Below are 25,633 nucleotides of genomic sequence, written 5' to 3' on the forward strand. Positions count from 1 at the left end.
TGAGCATCACCACTGAAGAGTCATGTGTGCATACATGGCTGCCGTGGTCCGTCGGCGAGGTGCAGGCGTTCCTGTGTTTGGTGGCTGACGAGAGTGTCCGGCGTGTTTGTGTCGCGTTTAAAACAATGTCACCGCAGTTTCGTGCAACCGTGTTGTGAGTATATTAATCTCAGCATATTAATAACACTAACAGGAGTAGTCATTAACTAACAGAAGCCACTTACATGACCACAACTCACAAACAAACAACAACAACTCTGCGCTAATTATTTTAATTGTTTCCACAATGTTATTTCCAAGCACTTTGTAGAGACACAAAACATCAACTCCTACTTTTTAGCAACATCACCTCACACCACAACCCCCATTACCTTGCATTATAATCTTCATTTATTTATTGCCATATTTTATGTGGTCATTAAGTTTTATTCGTTGTTTTCGGTACTTCGCTCGTTCTGTAAATATGTTTTGCACAACAATGAGAAAAAAAGAAAATGCTTGACCGTTGAAACAAACCAAATCAAAAAAAATGTCTATGCTGCTTTCACTTTTGTGTCTTGACCCCTTTTGTTGTTACTCAAGTAGTGTAAGACACTGTACGCTGCCTCTCTCCACCGCTGACGTGACATTCCATGAATACTGATAGGACTATCACTTGGCCAGATGCAGAGTGTGCTACAAATCAATAAATAAAAAGTGGACGCCATGGGAGAAGCGGCTCTTATGAGTTGCCCTCCTGTCTGGAAATTGGTTGAGGTGAGTCCTTGAAACCAAGATGTGGGAGAGCTCAGGTTGAACCGTTTGGAAATAAAGAAAGAATGAATAAGGTTGAGACGGTTTGGTCACATGCAGAGGATGGATAATCATTATATTGGACAAAGGATGTTGAAGATGGATCTGCCGGGTTGGTGGAAAAGGGAAAGAGAAGGTTCATGGATGTTGTGAAGGAGGACATGAGACATGCCTGCGTAACAGAAGAGGACTCAAGAGACAGGACAAGATGGAGGCAGATGAATCACTGTGGCGACTCCTAAAGGGAGAAGCTGAAAGAAATAGAACAGACGCGGTTTTATGCTTTTTTGGCTGCTGCTGCCTGTTGACGGAGAATTGCAGGGGAGCTCTTTAGAGTTTTATTGTAAATAAGCTTTCAGTTTTTGTCCACGTTTCCACAGCAGATTCACAGCAGGTTAGCACGTTAGTGTTACTATCTTGCCGGAGAGGACAAATGACTTTCCTGTTTTGAACAGTCTTCGGCATTGCTGCTTATAGGTTAAAATATTCTAATCTGACAATAAACCTTGTGGGTATGGCTGTTAGGATGAGTCACTGCAAATGAGCAAATTGCTATGTTTAACAGCATCGCCCCAAAGGATCTGTGCGTCTGAAAACCACGCACGCATCCTTAAAAATTGCCGCGTTTGATAATGTCTCATCTTACGTTCCAGACTATCGGTTTTCTCTTTGTTGAACACGAGGGAAATGGCAAAACTACATGTTTTTTTTTAACTTCCTCTTAAATTTCACTTTCGCGTTCCTTTGATCCCTCCTGCTGAGCGCTTGTCACTCGTCAAAGCTGATGTGCCCTAGTTTTGATCGGGTAGAGGAATTCAAACAGTCTAATAGGCCGTTCACAAAAACCTCCAACAAAATGACATAGCAGGAAATAGCAAGCAGAGGATGAAAGGAGAAGAGAGATGAGCTGACAAAATGGAGACAAAATTTCCAATTAGGGAAAATATGGGACTATAAGTTTTCACTCGCCTTCAAACTTTCCCTCTTGCAAAATAAATCCAGAATTACCACTGTGCAGTTTCATGTGTCTACCAACCAGTCAACTTTCACTTACATAAACCCATCTCTGCCCAGACTCGATGGAGGCCATTTATTTGAGGTATAACATGTAATATGTGAAAAACAAACACATTAACCCTTCATTTTTTTTGAGGTGACGATGACCTTGACATTTGACCACTAAACGGACCATTAAGTCCAAGAGGATGTTCGTGCACACAACAACATCATAATGACGACCTTAGATGGAAGAGTGTGGCGCTAAAGAGCAGTAAAAACCTGTCAGTTTAGTGACACTGTGAGAAGGGAACGGTGCAGATGGTTTTAAAAATAGTCACCTAGGAGGTCTGTGAGCGGGAAGCTGCAGAGAGCTCAGGTTTAATGTCTCTCAAGTGAGAGCCACTGACAGCCACTGTCGCACACACTTATCCCTGATACTCATAAAGAACAGCTGCGTCTGTGGCAAGCAGGCGGGTCCATTATGGATCGGAAACTGAACTGGGAATAAAAAAGCTCCACATCAATAAGAAATATATATTTTTTCTTTCTTATACAGTGTATCCTTCTTTTCATTTGGTGGGCTTTGGGTTTGTGCTGTTCTATCAGTTTGCCTCTTGTCTCGCACTCTCCTGCACTTCTTTCTTCAACTTTGCAAAGGAAGGGATATCTACACAAATGAGCGAGTGGCCCGACCAGAGGAGGCGTCGTCTGCTCTAGTACTAGGGCAGCATCCATTCTAAGGGTGTTTTCAAATAAAACCATCTGCCTCCACATCTGGAAGTAATCTGTGTTAACATACCTAAAATGCATATCAGGTGAATCTAGGTAGAATGAACCTTTTGCAGTTGCACTTTGCAAGTGGAATGGTTTGATATAGTGTAATATGGTACACAGTTTCCATTAGAAATAGTACCAACATAATGTGCCCCTTCCCTTAGGGTACCAAAGTAAAATGGTATGGTAAGGTAGGAAAGTCAGCTGATAAAATAAAATAACGTTGATCACTTCCATATTCTTTCTCTTCAACTCATACAAAGCTTGATCTATTGTTTAGACAAACAACCATAAATGAATTGGGGAAAAAAGAAATGCTGGAGGTCCTCCATTGTTGTACCAAAACAAACTGCACCACGATGGAAACACAGCTTAAGTTTAAAAAATAAAAGAGCAAGGGCCTCTATTATGAGACTGACGTTTTCATTTCCAACATCCTAAGGTTTCAGTTTCTGCCTATGCAGACTTATCATGATTCATAATTCACCATTTAAGTGGTACAGACCTAGGGTAGGACTGATATCCAGAACAGAATGTAAGAAATGGAGTACTGTGGATTAAGCACTGCTATTCAGGAATTCCTCCCCACTTTCTAACGCTGTTAACTGAATCATATCTATTCCATCCCTGAATACTCGTATTGTGATAATTCCGTGAAGATGAGTAAGTTATTTTTTCAGAATCTTGACCATTTGAGATTCAAATCCAAAATATTTCGAGGGTAATGATTTCCTCCCTGTGGGGGGATGCGGTTTTAATATGAGGTATGAGACAAAAGACTGTCCAATTTTTTTTAATTGAGTGTGAAAAGAGGGAAGAGGCACAGAGGAAAACATCAGAGACAGCGGACAAACCATAAGTCATTTAATGAAGAGGAGAAAGCATTCTGAATGCTGACAGCGTTCAATACATGACCCCGAGATGAAAGCTGTTGGTCCTCTTTTAAAAAGTTATTTTAAAGGGCTTATATGAGATTTCTTTTTTAATCCATGCTCATAGAGCACATGGGTCCGGAAGCGTAGAACTGCAAAGGGAAGAAAATAAATGTCTGAGCTGTGTCTCTCATTGTAACAAGAACATTTGTGTGTGTGTGTATGTGTTGGGGGGGTTATTGATTGACATTGCAGGGTGTTTATATCAGAGCCTCTCCACCGGTGATGTGCAGGTTCCTTCAGGAAACTGGTGTGAGCGAGTTAATGACAACTGATTATTGTGATCGATCACTGAACATGTTTACAGTTTAATCCCATGCACTTCACAGCAGCAATGATGCGCCGTCGCGCGCGGCTGACGGACGGCGCTCTTCAGACCACATCTGCCCGCTGAATATTAAACTGTAAACATGCTGCGATCGATCGCAATTAACATACTCGAAACCAGTGTGTGGGAGGAACCTGCGCATCACTAGTGGAGAGGCTCTGTGTGCACTCCAGCTGCAGGAGGGAAGAGCGTTGTCAAACGAAGGAGCGACAAAGTTCCCGTTGCCGCTGTTAACCTCAGAGCATGCAGAGCCACTCATTCAGCCTCCATCCCTGCCTGATGTTAACTTCCCACAGCAATCAATCAATAAAGCTGATGTATCTCGTTATATAACAATAAATCTGTGTGTGAGTAAACTGCTGTGCGTCTAAATTTGTCTTAGCAACTACTAAAACTACATCACGCTGGTAGGACGTCAATATCATTATCAACAGAACTTCTCTCTAATGTTGCTGGGAACCGTGTGCATCACCGGTGAAAAATATGCAAGACTCAAAATGTAGCGCAATTCATGCATTCAATTTAGAACACTGCAGAGCTCTGTACGTCGTGTGACTCGGTTTCTGTGAACCGCCACGTTAGCAGCCTAAGATGTGGCAAAAATGAACAAGACTGGTGCTGGATTCAATCTGTCAGAGTTCACTGCACACTTTAAATGCATGAAGATTGACCGATCTATCACAAAACTTGATAGACTGAACATAACTCACTTATAATGCCCCCGGCATGCTTTTTACCCGTTTAAAAGGCAGGAGAGCACATTATTCTGGGCCTGCAGTATGTTGAAATATTCATCTTCCTGATGAGCTTCCATTCATCTTCAACTCTAGAGTCCACTGGTTAAAGATTGGATGGGTAAGTGTCACGTTAGCGTAGCGCTGACTAACTTAGTCCAGTACTGAGAGTTTACCACAAAATCTGTTGCTTTCCACTGCTCTTCTGTCTTCTTCTTCTGCTCACTGAGAGTTTTACCTTCACCGTCTCTTTGATCGGGGATCCAGTGAAAAGCTTAGCCTGTATCTGTTACGGCATCCTGGGGCACAACATCTATCCACAATCTTCACTTTTATGATTAAAATGATGATATTGCCAGAGTTATACACTGTATTTGTATAGAGGTGGACATGAAAGTGTCCTGTCAGAGGCCGTGACCTTGCTTGTGTGACGTCAGCTGATAACATCGATGCTGAACTGAAAAACACGATGGAAACACAGCAGCGACACACATGCAGCGTGTCCTGTGTGAGCCAGGACTTGTACTTAGATACCTTCCAGCTCAATACTGTGGGTTACCCGTGATGAGTTAGAAGAAGAGGAGAGAAAGGATGACGTCGCACAGCTTTAACCCTTTTTTATCTGTTTAAAAATAGATTATACCCTTTCTCTAGCTCACACATGCTTGCATGTCACTGCCGCCACCTTAGACCATTACCCAGACAGAGGAATGAAATGTGGGATTGGAAAAAAGGGGGCAATTAGCATAAGAACAAATATTAATGGAAGTTAAGAAGTGACTCACAAACCCAATTACGGTATAAGCCAGGCAATTTAGATGATCTCTGCGAGAGGCGAGAATCCTGTTGAAACGTACCAGCAGTCTTTCTACATTAGCAATGGCATTAATTCCCCTGATTCACAGAGAGGGGCAAGAATAGAGCAAATGCAGCCATTCTGTCTTCCTTAAGAAGAGAGACACATTACCTATTCCTTCTGGGAATGGAAGAGGCAGAGGCTGACATTCTTGTCTTACCCACCCCAAACAGGCCACACACCCCTGGGGAGATTCAGCTTGTTAGATAGCTCCATTCTCCTGCTCTACCCTAAACAAGGACAACAGTGAAACATACTACATATTTAATTGGGGATTTGTGCTGAGAAGCAGTATTAAATGAATACTGGTCCCAAATTGGTCAATACCAACGTATCAATAAGCATCTGGATACAACGATATGGCTACTAATATTAGTGTTGAATTTATTCTAACTTGCTCGAATTTTCCGATTCCCAGCTGTCCCCTAATGATGATAAAGCTGCCGACATCAGGCGATTACGTGTGGCATTCTGCTGTGTTGGTAACTCCAGCAGTCATGGTGGAGCGGCGCGCGAACGTTTGGGGTCACATTGACAAATTCAGCGGAAAAGAAGCGACTGGTATCAAAACACTAACAAATACAACACGTGAGAAACGTGAGGCCGTGCAAGCATGTTTGACTGCTTTAGCAAAGCCAATATTTCCGTTGCTGCTAACATGATTGCAGCATCACCGGAGCAGCCTCCCAACTCTGAAGATGATGAAAGGCTAAACGTAGCGTTCCATCCAAATAAGGGGATTGTGGCCCTAAGAAAAAAAACAGCTAATGTCACAGGGCTGCTGCCAAAATGTATTATGATAGATTTTTAAAGCCTTCACTGCAGAGGAATCTGTTGATTTAAAAAGAAGACCCTGGCCTCTGATGAGTGAGTTAAGAAGTACACTCTTCCCCACAGGTCTCCAACTCACTTCTCGCTCAGGTGTCCTCAGCATCACATTGTAGAAAAGTAGCAATTAGAGCAGTGTTTCCTAAACTTTCTATGCGGGGACCTGAATTTTAAAGACTGAAAACTACCATGACCCAAATCACAATATAAATCATGACAAGAGCATAATTTGTGCATAATTTTGTGTCTAATTTACGACCATATCTTTAAGACCTAATATCATTTTGAATTGTAAGCAAATAATTTCGGTACATTAATTGTTATTGTTATGTTATTTAAAACACTCATAAATCTCCCTCATCCCATCTGTGGGTCCCAATCCAGTCTTTGGATTTATAGTGTTGATAACAATCGGTATCAATATGCAGTATTTCAATACCCATAACAGTATCAGCAAACGTCTTCCTCAGTTTAATATCTACAGATGACTGTAGTGAAGACATAGATTGATACAGGAAGGGGCAAAAACAGGGAACATAGAGTTAAACTAATACACATAAACGTGTCGATGGAGGGAGGGGTCAGTGGGGAAGCTTTCTGCTGCTCTTGCACATTTCCACTCCAACCTATTGCAATTGTCAAACTGCATCCCTCAACCCAAGCTGCTGCCACATGCTCCCATAGGAGATATGCCGCCCTGACAGCCTGGCCAATCAGCTGCACCCTAAGGCCAGTTGAAAGCCCCTCTGGCGCGCCTTAGGCTAGCGAGGTCCAACCTATCAGTTAGAGCTCAGGCTTGAAAGAAGGACCACGTTTGGCTCAGGGAGCTGCTAAGGCTGCCAATGACAGTCCAGAGGGGAGTTTGAGTGGCTCAGACACAGGCTGCCACAGGGGTCAGAGTGAACAGGGGCAGACTGACAGTTATTTAGTAAGAAGCTGAGCTCAGTGTCACTCACAACTGTACTCAGGCTTTGTACTATTGGGCTGCCCCTAATGGGATTGTCACCTACTAATTGTCCAACTGGGGATGGTGAGAATAACTAATAGGCACACACATGCACTTGAATACAATGAAACACACACACACACACACACACACACACACACAAATAAACCACGGGCCCACATACCATAGAATCAAACATTGATCATTTTATACCAACACATTGTCAGAACTGATCCAAAAGTAAGGCCTGAAAAGAAATGGAAACAGGGCGCGTACTTTGGCAGATAGGCATAGGTTGGATAGTGTATCCTCATCATGAAAAAGTAAAGTATGTGGAACAAGATTAGAAGGAACTTTGTTCCTGGAGACCTTGTTATTGTTAATGATTCAGCACCCAGGATCTAGGACGCTCTCTAAGGATCGTGTCAGAAAAAAACAGGGAGTGAGGGGCGCCCTAGAAACCTTTGCACCAGAACATGTCAACAAAATATGAAGCTAAAGAACTGAAGTGAATCTCTATCACAGACAGATGTTGCACATAAACCTGAAAAAAATGAAGCGGCTGAATTAATACTTTGATCAATGTATAAACTGAATTATTAGAGTCATTGTGAAGTAATAGAATGGGTTACTATTGATTAAATGAGCATCTTTACCTGCTATCCATAGCGAGTGGAAGTGATTTTGTCAGAGAGCAGCACAGAGCAGCTATAAAACCCTATCCCTCAACTTTACACCGATAAAGTTTCACTGTTGCTTCAATTATGAATGAAAAATAGTTTGTGTGGTCATTTACTAGGCTGCAGAGCTTTGTGCTGGTGTGGGGAATGAGAAAAATAACAATGCCACCACAAAACATAATGCAGCAAATAATGTGACAAAACACAGGTACTGAGATTTCACTGTATGTCCTGAAAATATCCAATTTAATCTATTTATAAAGCACATTTAAGAACAACAACAGTTGACCAAAGGGCTCTACAGTGGTTACATTAAATACATTAACAGACATAAAAACAAACAAATTAAATAAATAAAAACATAAAACATATGTGCAGACAATGACAGCTCATCTACAAAGTGTCTCAAATGCAGAGGAAAACAGGCAAGTCTTTAAAAGAGATTTAAAATTAGACTGTGCAGAGGCCTGCCTAATGTGTAATGACAAGTCCATTCCACAATTTAGGGAAAGCAACTGTGAAAGCCTGATCCTCTGTAATGCACTGGGGGCCAGTGGATGGAGGCCAGAATAGGAAAGATGTGCTCACGCCTGTGCATTCTCGTTAAAAGGTGGACAGTTGCATTTTGAACAAGCTAAAGGCGAGAAAGGGAGGCCTGGCTAACCCCAACATAAGGGGCATTACAGTTGTCCAGACGAGTTGTAATAAGCATGAATACGTTTCTTCAAGACAAAAAAGACCTATTATTTTCTTATAGTTTTAGAGCAGAGCTGTTTGTTTAGTTTTAAATCAGTCACACCCAGATTTGTAGTGGATGTACAGGTCAATAGGTGGAGCACCACTTAGACAGAACAATATAACTTCCATTTTTGTTATCATTGAAACTCAGGCATGCATGAGTCATATCATGTCATATCTGATATTCATCTGCATAGCAGTGGAATGAAATGCCATATTTCCTCAAAATAGAACCCAGAGGAAGCAGGTACAATAAGGAGCGGTCCAAGAATTGAACCCTGTGGCACCCCACGATGGAGAGGAGCTGCAGAGGACACAGAATCCCTAAGGCTAACACAGAATCTTCTGAAACTTCCGTCAGCCAGGAACGAAACCAGCCCAGAGCTGATCCTTTAATGCCCACCCAGTGATCAAGAAAATAAAGTAATTTAAGTGAATTATATATTCACTTTAATGACCATATGCCCAGGACTACCTGATTCACTGCTATACTACTTGCAGCTTCAATTGCATATAATCAGGGGCTTTAATTTACAGTCTTGAGCTATTTGTTAAGTAGGTAAACAGTGGGTATGTTTACTTTACAGTGCTTCTCTCTGCAGTTCCCCTTACTGCGTTTTAATTAAACAGTTTTCATAAAAGAAACTGGGCTGCAGAAATAAGTAATAAACAAATATATTCTGTGAATTTAGCTTTTTTTATTGTGTGAAGATTTCTGCTAGGTGTTAAATTTAAACTCTTGAGTAATGAGGATGTGCATGTTTGGTTTCTCCATACACACACACACGCACACACACACATGCACGCATGTCTACACATACACACACAAACTAGACACAATGAATGCACAGGGAAAGCAATAAAACTGCAGCCAAAACAAGTGGAACCAAACAGCACATTATCAAGTCATTATGTGCTATAATGAAATACAATAAGCAATATGAGGTTGTAAATAAAGCATCATGTATTTATTTAGGTAGCAAAAAGCAGCGCAGATACTACAATACCATGGAGCTAACTTGCCCCCACACATGCATATAATATATTTTAGATCACATCACATACGAACTGTTCAGCACATAGTAAGACTGTGTTCACATAACCAGGCCAAAGTGACTCACATCCAATTATTTTTTCTTGCTCTAACTCACACCTGGCTTTTTTTCATAGCTGTGTAGACACGGTCATTTTTGAATCACAACGAACGAATACTTTCATAAGTGATTAATCTGTCGACTACTTTCTCAATAAACCAATTAGTTGTTTGGTCCATGAATTTTTTTTTTTTACATCTATGTTGCGATATGACAGTGTGAGTGAATGGCTGAATGGCAAAACTGTAGTGTATTTTAACATCAACTAAAACCACCAAGAACCACCTAAGAAAATATTGAGCTCTGGAAGTGACATGTTAAAATACAGTGGTGTAAATAGGCCGAGCAAACTCAGCTATTAATTCCGCAAAGGTAGTTTGCGCTCTAATTAACCTCCTCTTCCTCACATTATACACAATAATACGGCAATGGAGCGAGAGTTAAGGTGACTCTAATAATAATTATTTAATATATTTGTTTATTTCTTTCCTCAGCTCCACAACCATATTTGTTGTTTTCAAAGAACAGTTGTGTTCATGTAAAAGTGAGGTGACAGATTCTTGTATGTGAACAGCCACATCAGATCTAACGAGGACCAACAAATAAACACATGTTCCATGTTCCTTCTGTTTATAAAGTAAGAAAAATGTAAGGAATGAATGCAGCTTTCTTCTGGAGAGTTCACTCCGGCTAACTTGTGCTTTTTTGCCTTTGACAAAATCCATCCAAATGAGGGGCCTGTATTTCTTCTTCTGACTGTGACTCATTCAATACGACACGGTATCTTATTGTATTCAGCGAGAGCACAGCCATAATGGCCAATTCAAAATAATGAGCTCAACCAAACCATAGAGAGATGCACTCTAATAAGGCAGTTTACATGTTCACCTTGAGCCCTTCACTTTTCTTTAAGAATGTGAATGTGTGATAAAACTATGATTATAGATAAAGATATCATTACCATTTCATTAAGCTCCATGTAAAGGTCACGGAGTAAAGCAGTGAAAAAGAAGTTGTGAACACAGGATGTCTCTTCCATTTTGCATTGCTGTGAAATTGCAGAATATTAACAGTAACCGACACAATGTCTTTTAGACCCTATTCCTATAACCTTTTTTCTACTTAACAATATTTTTCATTGTGAATTATTCTCTTCAAATGGGTTTTTTCCCCCACTGCTATTCAAACTACCACATTGAAGCACCTTTTGAAGAGAAACAATCTTCAAGGCATCACACTTAAACAACTACAGACCAGTGTTAAACCTGCTATATGTAAGTACAGTTTTGGAGAAAATGCTTTTAAAATTGTTCAATCAATTAAACACTTGTATCAATAAATCAAGCAATCAATTTCTTTTTTGTCATCACGGGAGCCATTCTGATTTCCGAGCTAATCACAGAGCTGAGACAGCATTAGTCAAGGTTGTTAATGATCTAACTCTCTCAATCACTCGCTTCTTATAAAGCAGAACTATGCAGGAGTTTTATTTGAATTTAACAGCTTCTGAATCATTGTGATTGGTGGTTAGATGGCTTGTTGAGTGTTGAGGGGAGACTGGGGGGCTGTCTCCACTCTCCCTTCCTGTCTATTAGCGGGAAGCCAGCCTTGCAAGATCAGGGCCACCGACTCTGAGTCTACAGAATCAGGAGGTCTCGTGAAGTCTCGGTCTTGTGAGAAATAGAATTGCTTCACGGACAGCGATAGTGTTATTTACTACGTTCATGATAGCAGAGCCGGAGAAAAAGAAGCACTCTTCCAAATGTTTTAAATCAAGGTTCGATTAGTTCCCATGCTTTTTAACGTCTACTTGTTACCATTTGTCATTAGAAGGCATGACAAAAGTTCCCATAGTTATGATGACGACACACAGTTGTTTAACATTTTACATATCAAACTACATTGATACAGCTCGACCAGGACAAAGATCAGGTTTAATTTATTGCTTCTGAAAGCCAGAGAGAGAGAAACTTGGTTTAAACTGTAATCACTGACACTAAATCCTGCTTAAACAATCCAAAACTGTGGTGCCATTTTAGACTCAGATTTTCATTTTGATGGCCCAATAAAATATTTGACAAAAACTGTATTTTATCATCTGAAAAACATCACCAAGGTCAAACAGTTTCTCTGTCTGGCCAGCACAGAAAAGCATGAAAAATACATGCTTTTATTATTTCCAGACTTGATCATTGGTATCTGAACTGTACTATGATCTTCTTTCTGGTCTCCACAAAAAGAAATCATTGCCCTGGCTAACTGTGTCCTTTAGAATTGATTTGCTTGTATTAGTTGTATTACTTTTTATTATTTTATTGATTAGTATTCAAAACTCTTAATCTTCTAAATTTAATCAGATTTTGCTTTTATTATTTATGAACCCTCAAGGATCTTCCTCAAGTAACAGTCTTTTGATCACCCTCAAAGTCAAGACAAAAACCTACAGTGAGGCCTCCGTTCACTGTGACAGTCCCGTCTATGGATCAGCCTCCCCGAAGACTTGAGGGTAGCAGAGAATATCAATGTTTTTAGAAGCTAATTTAAGACTTGCCTTTTTAAACTGGTTTGCAACTGAACTTAATTTGAACTTTATATTTTCTTCATTTATATGTCTTTTTTCATTTGAGTCCACTTTGCTTGTATGTATTGTCTATTTATTTATTTATTTATTTATTCATTCATTATCTATTTCATTTTTATTTGCGACATTTACATATTGATGTTGCTTTCACTCCTGCTGAGTTCTCAGTTTTGTACATTTTTTTGGTCTCTGTTGTTTTCCCTCGTGGCTGACGATGTGATCCATGTTAGCGTTTCCTCACTTTGACACTTTCCTCACCTCCTCGTCTCTGTTTTATGTTTAATATTTGTTAATCGGATGTGTAGTTGGGTGTGATGGAAGGTTGATCCTTGTTATGTTTGTATCCTGTGAAGCACTTACTGAGTTGCATTGCTTTGTATGAACGGTGAAATAAAGTCAGATTGATTGATGTGCAGTCACATATGTCACAAATCAATGTCCTGACCTTACCATGAGTCAGAGAGAGAGGGAGGGAGGCGGAGAATCTTTTCTTTCCTATATTCAGACTGTGTTCCATCAGTTTTGCCTCATTGGCCGTAGTGTTGGTGCTGCAGGAGATGGTTGAGATGACAATGCCACAAATGGCCTGAAACTAATGTTGGCCTCTCTCACCCCACAGATTTACAGCACTCTCCAAAGATACTGTATGTATTTTCTCTGCTTTCTCCATCATCTGCTCTCACCACTTTTCTGTTTCTCAAGAGGAGTCCTACTTTCCATCTACCTCAGTGTTCATTTAAGTTGAGTCTGTGGTACTTGAGGATAAGTATAGCTTTTGTGTCTTTTGTGGCAGAGAGCTGCAGTGCTTTTTGACTTAGACATGTCCGTGATAGGACTTTACAGTTCGGCTCAAATGTGTTTACTAACCTTCTGAAATATTTGTTGTCCACGACAAAAAGGGCTGTAAGGCTTTAGCTACATATGGCACTTTTCCATTATGCAGTTCAAGCACTACTCGGCTTGCCTCGACTTGACTCTAATATCGGTTTGGCATCAGAAAAGTGCCCTCTTGGCTGTTTTGGGGAAGTAAATGGTTTCCTTTAGAGTCTTTAGGCCTGGCTGGATTTGTTTCCTCTCAGCTTCTTTTTTGTTTTCTGTGGTAATGGTTGCCAAGCGGTTTCTCACCTCACCTTGTATTCCCCACAGGTCACTGCAGTCTGGCAGCGATTGCATATTGTTTTTTTCTGTTTTTTCCACAACTTTTTTTTAGTTTCTTAATTTCACAGCCAAAGCAAATTGCGTCCAGATGTCAGATTTGATAGCAGCTGGTGAGATTTGAATTTTTTCCTCTCTTTCTCTTGCTCTCTCTCTCATGTTAAAGCTTTTTATTGCCTGGATGTATAGAAACCTGATCTACACCATTGCAGTGTACAGATCAGTTATGTATAGACAATGTGGAACAACTATATGATTATCAAAGCATCAAGTAAGCTAATTTAAAAAAAAAAAATACTGATGAAATATATGAATGACGAGGGAACCATTTATTCATTATACAATCAGGATTTTAATGTGTTTGTTTTGTTTTTGTATTATTTTTTGCTTCTTCCCTTTTACATTAATATTGTTTACTTATGGTGTAATTGTAGGGTTTTGATGTACACATGCTGATGCTTTTTATGTTTTATATATATATATATATTAGTGGCAGCTAATGGGGAGCCAAGTAATAATTAAAGGAAGAATATTTGCTGATCTGCAGACGGGGAGCATAAAGAATGATGGGTACGGATGGGACATTGGACCCCACTCTGCTCTAATACATCCGAAAGATAGCTGGAACTGTTGAAAGTACATATACACATATATACATACATATATATATATATATATATATATATATAACGAATATAAAGTGGTTATTATATTTGTTATAACTGTCTCATATGTTTAAACTATTGTCAAACGAGTTCATACAATGATGACTTAGCCTGTCAGCTCCACACAACTGTATTTATCTGTAAAGCATGTTTAGATCTTCCATGTGCACACACGGAGCAATGACTTTGATGTCAAAAGGTGGAAAGATGGAAGCAACAGCAACATTGTGCTAGTAAAGCGAGGCAGCTGGTTGGAGTATGACTGAAAACACAAAGAGGTTTAGACGTGTATTCCACAGTTTGACAGAATAAATTCCTCTTGAACCCACCCTCCCCCGTGCTGCTGCTGTATACAAACACTCCCTCAGTCACACAGCATACATACCTATGTGCCATTGTTTCTGTTCATGAAGACCAAACACAGGCAGAATAATAACATCAATTACAAAAATCACCTAAAGTCACGAACTGCAGCTTTAAAGTTCAGTTGTGGAAACAAAAGCAAAAAAGGTCAATGAGTTTGCCCCACGCAGGAGATCTGGTTGTGTCCTGAAATCTAATGTGTCGGCTTTAAAGGTTGCTCCTGGCCACGTCTGAGACCCGCAAGATAAAGCACAAAATCCTCCCTGCTCCTCTCCACGGCTGCCTGTCAGAATGGAGAGTTGTGTTGCAGGCAAAGTATGGGACAGAGGAGCAACAGAGTCACATTCCCCATAGTGCACTGCTTTCAGGGCTGAGACACATCTATGCTGTGGTCGAGTACAACGTGTCTCTCACACATGCACACATAGGAGGCCCTTGAGGTTTAATCTAACCATCTGACACCTGACATGTGAAAAGTGGATACAAAAGGGTCTGTTTCTCCAACAGGGCAGCACAATTTGGCCCCCTGACACCACACAGTCCTGCTGTGTGTTTGTGAGGGTGAGTGTTTCCACGCTGTGCTGGAAAATCTGCCCTCTTGCCAACACATTGGTGAAAGGCGATTTCCGTAATCCGGGAGTGTAAGCCTTGCTGTACAAATGGGCGTAAGGGACTTTGTGTGAGTATAAGTGTGTGTACATGTGTGTGAATTTATGTGTGTGTGTGTGTGTGTGTGTGTGTGTCAGAAATGCCAGCAGAAAGCTGCATGTCTGTCTGGGAGACTGATAAGAGGCAGTGAAGGAGGGAGTGTAGAGAAGCAGCACAGTGCTGCAAGTATGATGCTTCCATGACAAAGTTGCTTCTTCTTGCTTGCATTTGATAGTCTGTTATCCTCTGGTTGTGATTATGAAGTGGCTACATATTACACATGTGCACTTCAACACATACAAGTGCACAACTGAACTGTCTACCAGCCCGGTGCCGAAGGACTTACAACACATATTATGAGGAAAGACTACTATTATAAAGAAATGATTTTAATAAATGAAGCCATGTGGTCATGATGTCAGCCCATGTTCACACAACCATTCACCCTCACACTCACACCTACGGTCAACAGTCAATAATAGTCAATAATCACATTTGAGATCAGATGTGCATACAAATCCAGGTGACTTTTTGCCTGTAAACAATCTCATCTTCAGCCTTGCACCGATGTCATCAACCTGCACAGTGAGAGAAATCTCACTCACCTATTTCTGAATCTTACCTCCCACTTTAATACAAAGTGGTTTTACAAGTATGACATTTTGTTGTTTTTCATGATGCATAAAAAAAAGGGTATTTGTGTATTTTGTGGTATGTGAGCTGATTTAGGGGGCAATCATGTTCAGATGTAAGACACGTGTAGTCATGGATATGAATCTTCAAATCGGAAATGGATCAGATTGGAATCAGATTTGAACAATGTGGCTGGTAATCTGAACGTAGCCCAAGAAAGGCTGATCATAAAACTGATCAAAATACAAAAACTGTTGAAATTGGGGTTTCCACACCTTGGTTGTCATCAAATTCAAGCACTTATCAAGGACTTTCCAGGACCAATTTCCTCAAATTCAAGCACCAAATGTGCTGACATAGCTTAAGCTGGGAGGGCAACTCGTGAGAGCAGCTTCACTCAAGGCGTGGACTTTTATTGATTTGCAACACACTCTGCATCTGGACAAGTGATTGTCCTTGCAATCTTGGGCCATCTAGTCTTTGTAAATTTCTTCCGTGAGCCACAGATCTTGTAAGTTGCATTTCCCAGGCATCACGTCATTTGCTCTCTCTTTTGCTCTTTTACTCGCTCATTGTTTTGGTTTGAGACAGTGTACAGTGCCTACAACACCGCCAGCAATTACAACTCAACGGTTGTTCCGCGTAGTTCTAGTCTACGTACATCAAGCAGTGCGGAGCATGAAACAGTAGGTGGTGTTGTAACGAACAAGGGAGACACAAACTGGTAGCATAGATATGGAAATGTTATACCAGAGGGCCACACTGACATAAATGAAGCAACAGGGGGCTGAAGAAGAGTTTAACTTGAAGTAACCCATGAGGACATGACGGGCTGGATAAAAACTGGTTTGCAGGACGGATCCGGCTCAGCGGCCGTGTGTTGCACGTGTACGGTAGAACATTGAATGTGCTCATTTACGTCACCCAAGTCATCCAAGAGTTAACATTAGTGGGACAAAGAATAAAATGAGTACAGTGCCATCGCAGCTCCCCATGGGTTTTAAGCAGCTGCTTGCTAATAACTCAGACCATGCAAAAGCTATAACGAGTGCCATAGGTGTTTTTAGAGCAGCTGATGTGCGCACGGTCTCTCTGCTGCTGAACGTGACCAGGCCTCGTCACTAAACTTCCACCATGTCCGCAATTTCAGCCAGCAAGTTACACCAGCCTCTTATAAAACACACACAAGCACAAGTTATGAACAAAATTGGGTATTTTAATTTACATTAATAAAGATTTCCTTCAGGGAAATCTAGAGAGTCATAGCTTTTTCCAATAAAACTGTGCTGTCTCCTTTTCTTAACGTAACACTATGTTTTTGTCCTTCGTTTCAGTCGCACTAAAAATAGACCGATGTGTATGTGTTTGTGTGTACCGTTACACGCACACACTTTGCATCCATAACAAGTCAAACTCAACTACTGCCTTGTTTGTTGCAAAAGATCAAGCTTCCTGCTTTCAAAACCACTTTTCAAACAATTCCTTTTAGACTCTGTAAAAGTACGGACGCCATAACTTCTCATTAGTGCAGCAACACCACAGAGAGAGAGAGAATACCCTTAAGTAATCCACGGATCTCTGAAACCAAGCATGAAATGCATATTTTCTGCTTTAGAAGTGAGAAATATTTTTGGTCTGTCTACCTGACTGTGCCCAGAGGCTTGCAGACAAATCACCCGGCATCATGACTTAAATTGGATACAAGAGCTGAGTTTTGCACCTGCTGAGTCAGCTTGAGAGAAAATACCAGAATGTTGAGTCTTGGCCATACGGTGTAAGAAATACTACAGTATATTCTTCACTCCTCTGTCCCATCTGCTCTGACTCAATACTTGAATGAATATACTGTGTATACTGTGTATTTTTTAACTTATATGAAAGTTCTGCGGGGCGTCAAGGACGTTACACATCGGGGAAATACGTATACTATTATGTATAGCATTTGCTGAAATAGTACAAAGAGTCACTCACCCTGACGAGCATGTGAGGAAAAGGACCTCTGGAATTCTCGGGGACATTGATCGGTGGGATGACCCAGTCTCTCTTCTGACGCCTCAGCCCATTAACCGAAGAGCCTCTCTGATGTCTTCGAGGAAACCTGATAATTCTGGGCTGGGAATCCCAGACTCTTGACAACATTTCTTCAATGCCAACCTGAAAAGAAAGAAGTAAAATATATCATATCATATCACCCCCTACATCTCACACCGAATTACTCACACATCTTATCCCTTGAAGAATGCCTTTTTTACCATGACAGGCTAGAAGATGAATCTGTAAAGTGCTGTAAAATGACAAGTTTTCTCTCCTTAAATTGATACTGAAATACTGGGTGTCTTGATAACAACAAACCCATTTTGGGAGAGTGACAGAGACGTAAATACTGGGAAACATAAATATGTTTTTTTTTCTAAAAGCTGCTGCATCAGATTTCATGAGGCCCTTGGCAAGAACACCTGAGCCTGCCCAAGCCGACATGTTCTGTCGAAGAAATCGAGACTTCCCTAAGGCTATAAGACTGGGTTTTGTCCACATAGGTGTTGTGTCTGAATTTGTTCACCTTTTCTTTTTTTTTTAGGCAGACCACAATATTACCTCTTGTCCTTGTGTTCTCTATCCACAGTGAAGACGAAATAAACTGTGACACATTGCCCTGACAAAGATAAAAAGGGGATATTTTTTGAAATACCATTTTTTTTTTCCCTTTAAGGAAAACACTAAAACACAAGACCTTGCACTTTTCACACACAGCATCACTGCACCTTTTATATAGTTTTGATATGGTTGAAGCTTAAATTGAAAAATAATCATTTGAAAATTAGAGGCAACTAATATGTCAAACGGTGACGCAGATGGCTTTAAAACAAACAGACAGACAGTACCTCTTTCATCATTGTGTGCTATACTTAAAAAATATATATATATATTTTTGGCACGTCATCTAAGACCTATTAATGATTTCATAAATCACAGTTATTCAAGGTTTCACTGTATGCATTTATGTCTGTATGTGCTGCAACTGAGAACCAAACCTTGAAAACTGAGAATTCAGTAAAATATAAAACACCTATTCAGTTAAGTGAAATCATTTCTATAATGCCACTTATTAGAGCAATCTGAATGTGAAATGTGTCCAAGAAGTCAGTCGAATAAAGTTTGAGGGAATAAACACATAGGAATAGAAAGACCTAAAACCAGTTATATACATAGCTACACAAGTGATCCACAGAGAGTGTATCATTTGTTTTGATCATATGCATTTTTCATATTGTCAAATGAAAATAGTTTAATGCTTATTCAGTGTGATGTTAAAGCAACTGGGAAACTTATACCCCAACCAAGGAAAACATCCAATTATAATCTATTTTTAAACAATTGTAAAACTTGACATTGAGTGGTAATTTGTTTGAATCTGAATTAAATTATCATAACTTATAACAGCTAAACAGCAAACACGACCAAATTCTATGTTGAAACAATGTGTATGTCAAGTTGATTTTACTCAATTTCCATTCCTATGTACAACCCCTTTGACCATGGGTGGGCAATTATTTTCCCCAAGGGGCCACATGAGAAACAAAAAATATTGTTGAAATTAATTCAATATTTGAAATTATTTGAATTTATTTGTATTTCTTTTATCTAAAAAAGCAGTCAATTGTATTGTTTTGCTGTAAATTGGGCAGCATACAAACACATAGTAAACACAATTACTAACCAACTCTATTGAAAATATCAAATTACTACACTATATAATGAATACTATTATACTATACTGCTGTGGCTGTGCGTGCAGGTCTGCACAGAGCGCACCTGCACGCACACACAATAATGCTGCAATCCCACCGGATGAGTTCACATACGTGTGACGGTGCTTCGCTGGTTAGATAATAAGATAATAAACATGGAGGGAGATAATGATTACTGAATCCTGAACTTAAACCGAGACACTTGTGTAACTTGCTAGCGTCACCTGTCGCTGTGCAGACAGACGCAGATACGTGCGTCCATACGTCAGGCTTTTCAAAATAAAAGCAGCACAGTTGTATTGCAGCATAAATACTTGTTCATCTGTGTTTATGTATAATAAGACCTTCTTATGAATCTTAAAGCTCATTTAAGTGATACTGTTCAACATCATGTGATTCATGTGTATTCGGAACTCTGATTTCCAACTCGAGAACTCAAACCAACCTCACATACCGTGAGATAGGACTCTGAAATGGCAGCGACCACACAAGCACTGCTTCTTTTACCATTTATAGCACTCCTATTGTATTTGTTTCACACAGCACTGCTCACTTTTTATCCGTAGACATGTTGCTATGCACCTTGTGTGCGCCAAATACCATGAAGAGGTTGTTATTACTTGTGTGAAGCATTGTTTTTGGTGGCTTTGTCTGTGTGTGCTTCGGCACTTGCTTGCAAAATGAGAAACAGTGGCTTGTTTGAATTTGTGATAGACACACACACACACACACAGTGCCCAAGAACTTTGACCCTGAGGTGGATTCAAACACACAACCTTACAGGCCGTCCGCCATCTCCGATCGCCTTGTTGTTATTGCTAACAATGGCTAGCCATGTGTTTGTGTCCATGGTTTTTGACAACCTCTCTGGAACGCAGTGAACTCGGAGGTGATGTCACAAATGTAACACAGCATAAGATTAATAACAAATAATGTCATCCTGTTTGTGTGTATGTGGGCAGGGAAATGTCTGAATATCTTTGGAGGAATAGCATGTCATATAACATTCGTTTGAACTTGACTTTCGGAGAAAGTGACAGCCCTGATGTGTTTTTCCATATTTCTGTATTCCTCTGAACAGCATGCACGGCCCTGGTATTATTGGAAACTACAGTATGGGCTGTAGGTGCACGGAGAAATGGGTGTTCTTACTCATATCTTGACAGGTGAAATAAGGGTATATAAGGTTGCGTAAAAGACTAGTGTTTTTTTCCCCTAATCCCCTGTGGTGTTCTCCCGTGTAAAATGATTGTATTGCTGTAATCCACCTAATCCTATTGTGGTCTCTGCACATTGTATAAACACACGCATGCGTCGATGTCACCTAAAGCAAAGTGAAAATCCTCCCGCTAATCCCACCTGGACAACATCACACCAACAAAGACACACATCTGCACACGAGCAACCACGCACATGTTGCCAAACACAGGCCCCAAAGTCCCTCCTATCAATATACACCTGCTTTGCATGTGTGAGAGGCAAACTGTAAGCCACACCTGAGCAAACACACTGTGTATGTTTCATCTTTTGTTTTAAGTCTTTGCACATTCACAGCCCAGCGCAGGTCTCTGGGAAAGCCGGTGCTGTTGGTTTATCTGGGCAGGAACACGACACAGAGGGAACGGGACGACCAGGGTGCATGGGTAGGGGACAGAAAGAGGAAGGAGAGGACCAGATGTGTTTCTCTGATAAGATAACGTCCGTTCCAACTCTGCTCATCCAAAACACTCACAGGTACCAACTGGCATGAGGGAGACAGGGAATGTGCCAGTCTCCTCTATGGGCAGCAGGTGGAATTAGTCTCTGTCTGTGTGGGGGCGTGTGTGTGTTTGCAGATGCCCCTTTCAAACAAACAAAAAAACAAGTGAAAACAAACAACTATGTACAAATAAACAAACGTGCATCATAGGATAAACAACACCCTGATGGATGACGATGAATCACCAGGACTTTCTATGGCTCTCCACATGTCATATGACTCAGTTTGCTCACAGCCAGGGTCGGCCCAAGCCTTTATGGGGCCCTAAGCAGTATTTGATTGTGGGCACTCTTCCCTCCACCTCGGACTAGCTGGTGCTTGACTATTAAATATACAAATATAACATTATAAATTGCATTATTTATAATTGTATTATTTACACCAAACCAGTGTCACTTTTGTTACTAGTTTTTTACCTTAGAGGGCAGTCAAATCACAAAAGTGGCCTAGTTGCAATTTGCACTTTCGTATTCAAAGTGAAGCACTATGCTGAACAGTCTAATCACCCCTAAGATATCTAGATTTCTCGAATATGTTAAAAAATAAAAATAAATCACAGGCTATTGGGGGGGCCCCTGATCACAGACAAGCTTATGCCTAGGCCCAGCTCTGCTCACAGCACCATGTTGGCAGGAAATGCCTTCTGAAAAATGAATGCCGCGAGTATGGAAACAGCCGGTCCAGACCTGCAGCATTACATCCTCAACTTTCTGATAAGCATTCCCTCATTCTACACTGGTTGGAGTCTGTAAAGGACCATTTATACTCCATTTTTTCTCTGTTTTCATCCATGCATTCCAAACATTATCTCCGTCACTACACTACATATATTGTCTTTTGCATTGCTATGAACATTACATCCTCAAGAGGGCAGTGGCAAGCGCCAAGCAGCAGGCGATCATATGGATGCAAACTACGGATGACAGGCTCTGTCTCCATCTTTTACGTAGAGTATAATAATATATAATATAATAGTACATACACCAGTCAAAAACATAAAAAGGCAATGACCTTTGTAAGTTACGTTAACACTTAACTGCTGACCACAAAGCTGCGAATCTGGATGCTAACTTCAACGTTGTACCTGATATGAAGTGATCACTCGACAAGCAGAATCGTGATCTGTGGGCTCCCATAAAACACCACAATTCCCATGAGACACGAGTTGCCTGACATATTGCCAAGTATACGGTATATGCTGCCAGTTATAAAGTGTATGTCTTTGTATGTGAACAACATCGTTCCCTGCCAGCATGGCATTACCTTGGTTGTGTGACGTCAGCTATTGGAGCTCTATATGTCGATGCACAGAGTTAGGAATAAAAGAACATATACAGTATGAGTCCATGGGCATACTTCTTCTTCCCTGTCTAGAGTGGTGCTACCACAATAACAACCTTATCTACCTTCTTGGCTATCAGCAAAATGTGTCAATCAGGTCTGACGATAACAAGGATGAAGCGCGCAATTGGTTTGGCCCCAACATTCTTCTAGAAATGTTGTCAAATCAGAAAAGAAGAAGAAAGCCGGTCAGATGACAGGAGACAGGGGTGGAGAGAGACAATGAAAGGGAGACATCCTTTATTGTAACTGTGCATGTGGAGGATATCAGCACAGTAGCTGCATGTGGACTGTCACTTTCAAACAGCAAGGCAGATGAAAGGCTGTTGGCATTGTGACAATAGCAGATTTTACAAAGGAAAGAGGGAAGAACTGGAACATGCTTTCTGTGAGCTGCCTGGCAGCTCGGTGATTATTAGGCTTTGGGGATTTTTTTTTTTTTTCTGTGTTTGAATGTGTGTGTATGAACACACTAAGTGCATGGAGAGTGACTTCAGTCATGCCTGTGTGCACATATAGGAAATCATGTGTGCTGGCCTGGATGAAAGCATATGTGCGCACATGCAAAAATAATACATGAACATATGTGTTCATATTAGTGTGTCTGTGTGTATGAACATTTGACAGGAAGCCGGTTAGTGTGTCCCTGATGTGCCTGGGGCTCCTGAAACCCAGAGGCAGACTGGGCCAGCTGGCAGAGCTCTGCTCCCGGGCAGCCTATGCATTGCTGGGGCATTCTTCAGGCCTGCAACGCCTCCAGCCCTGGATCTGACATCTGGAGGTTATCAGTCTGACAAACAGGCAGGAAAATACAACAAGCGCTATGTTTATAGCCCCCGTCTCTGCTCAGTGGGACTCTGAAAACATTTGATTTAGGGTTTTTAATGATCCTCGTGTAAGTCTTTACTGCTCCAGTTCTCTAAGCTTGTTCTCTAAAAGAAGAGACTAAACTTGAGTGCTTTTATTCAGTAAGAACTCTGTTCTCCCACGAGATCCCTTTTACTAAAGTGAAGAAAAATAACACTAAAACACCACTTTATATTCAAATAGTATAAAAAACATTCTGGTTGTAACAATTTGCCTGTTGAGATTTGGAGCTTTCTGGCATGGATTTTTCTGCACCATCATCTTCGTCAGGGCTGGAGTGGAGCCTACAGCATCAGACAGGACCAAACTGTCATCCTCATACAGCTTACTGTTCCTTGGGAGGACTGCAAGGAGAAGGCTAATAAGACGAAGAGGGCAAGATATGCTGAGCCAGTGGAAGAGGGCCGGAGCACTGGGTGGAGTGCAAGGTGCAAAACCCATAGAGGTGGGATGCACAGGATTTAATAGTACAGCAAGCTGGGCATCACAGGCTCAAGCAAGTGCAAGGCCAAGGCCATCAAGCTGGTCACAGAGAGAGCGGAGGTTGCATTGGAGGTGATTGTGAATCCGGAAAAGAGAGCTGTGAGTGGGGTAGTGCTGTCTGGACTCCAATTAGGGCTTGATCAACCCCAGCTGGGTCGCCTAGGTAAGGGTGTATGACATTTCCAGAGTCCAGCCTGCAGGCCAATCACGATAAGATTGTGTACTGAACTGCAGCCTCTGTTTTAAAATGTAGTATTTATGGCCGCAGACAGAGTAGGACAGAAAATCGGCTTCACTAATGTGTCATCCCCATTGGCTCAGCTGGTAAGGAGTTGAGTGTTCAAACCAGTCTTGGGTTCGCAACCCAGCCGTGACAAACAGATACATGCGTTCATTTCTATTATGTTATCTGACTCCATATGTGAAAGAAAGGCAGAATTGTTTTTAATTTTTTCACTCTTACACTTTACAGCTTACATTTGGTTACATTGTCATTTAAAAACAATAATTGTGACAATGAAGACACAATTTTGAAATCTGGTCGTTGTTAAAAAAGTTTGGACAATCCTGGTGTATGATGTTGAAGCCCAAGAAACATCATTGAGGACGTGTCCAGAAGGTGATGAATGTAATTATTATTATTATTTATTTATTTATTTAAAAAAACAACAAAAAGATTTTAACACTTTTAATAACTTGTTAATGCAAATATCCAATTAGCCAAACACATATCAGTAACTCAAAGCATTAGGCATGCAGCTGCTGGCCTTTGCTTTTTATCTATCTTGAGTTGTGTAAGTAAGATTTCCAATCAAACGAGCGCCAAAACCCACTCTGACAACCAGTCAAATCCAAGGCTCGTGGTGCAAAGTAAGCTGGTGGAAAAAGGGAAACCAACGTGCCATGAAATCCGCACGAGCTGGAGAGAACTCACTGAAAGGCCCTACCTGTGTGGGAGGTGATAGCCAGAGTACATAAACACAGCGGAAAGGGCCCTCAGGCCAAAGATGCTCTACACTTCAATTGCTGTGGTATTGAACGCTGTAAAATTAAATAGTGAAATGAGCTGGTCGACCATGGAGCACACTGCAAGTATGCTCATTCCTGCCAATAAAAGAGAACTGTGAGAAACTAAGCCTGTTATTAAAAGCAAATCAGTGCAGTCTCACTGGTGCTGTACAGCGAAGCAAGCAAAGCAGCAGTGGACGGCCCCGATAAGATCTGCGCTGAAGCCAGTTCATCTGACTCGATCTAAACCAAGCACACACATTGTTAGTGCAGCACAGACCGGGTTTTTCTCTGCACACATGATCTGTCTGCACAGCGCAGGGGAACAAAATGAGTTGGTATTTGAGCGGACTGTCTTTTAATCGCCACTGGGAGGAAGGGGATATTCCTGCACGGTTTATATCCTCCGCCGCCGCTGCTGCCATGTTGATTACGAAGAGATATGTTGCGGTTAGGTGATGTGATTATGATAACACTCCTCTTGTAACATAACTGTTTCCTCTCAGAACAAAGAAAATGGGCTCCTACTCGTCTCTGTGGACGCTTACTGAATAGACTACGCTGTTAAAAAACACTGCACTGCACCGATACCACTTTCTAAATTTGAATTCCCTTAAAAATCATTCATGCGATATCAGATTAGAATAAATACCAAAGAAGCAGCCGTATGTGCCTCAAAC

General features: G+C 40.9%; 1 protein-coding gene across 2 annotated transcripts in view; it reads right to left on the reverse strand.

Moving 5' to 3' along the window:
• cdh4 (cadherin 4, type 1, R-cadherin (retinal)) overlaps window positions 1–25,633 on the reverse strand; it is a 246,755-nt gene that overhangs the window by 75,314 nt on the left and 145,808 nt on the right. For both annotated transcript variants that reach the window (XM_058632772.1, XM_058632770.1), the window contains exon 5: window positions 17,718–17,900. In XM_058632772.1, the coding sequence (XP_058488755.1) occupies window positions 17,718–17,900 (183 nt within the window). The remainder of the gene's footprint in view (window positions 1–17,717; window positions 17,901–25,633) is intronic.

Source organism: Solea solea, chromosome 6 (assembly GCF_958295425.1).
Source record: "Solea solea chromosome 6, fSolSol10.1, whole genome shotgun sequence".
NCBI classification, from domain to species: domain Eukaryota; kingdom Metazoa; phylum Chordata; class Actinopteri; order Pleuronectiformes; family Soleidae; genus Solea; species Solea solea.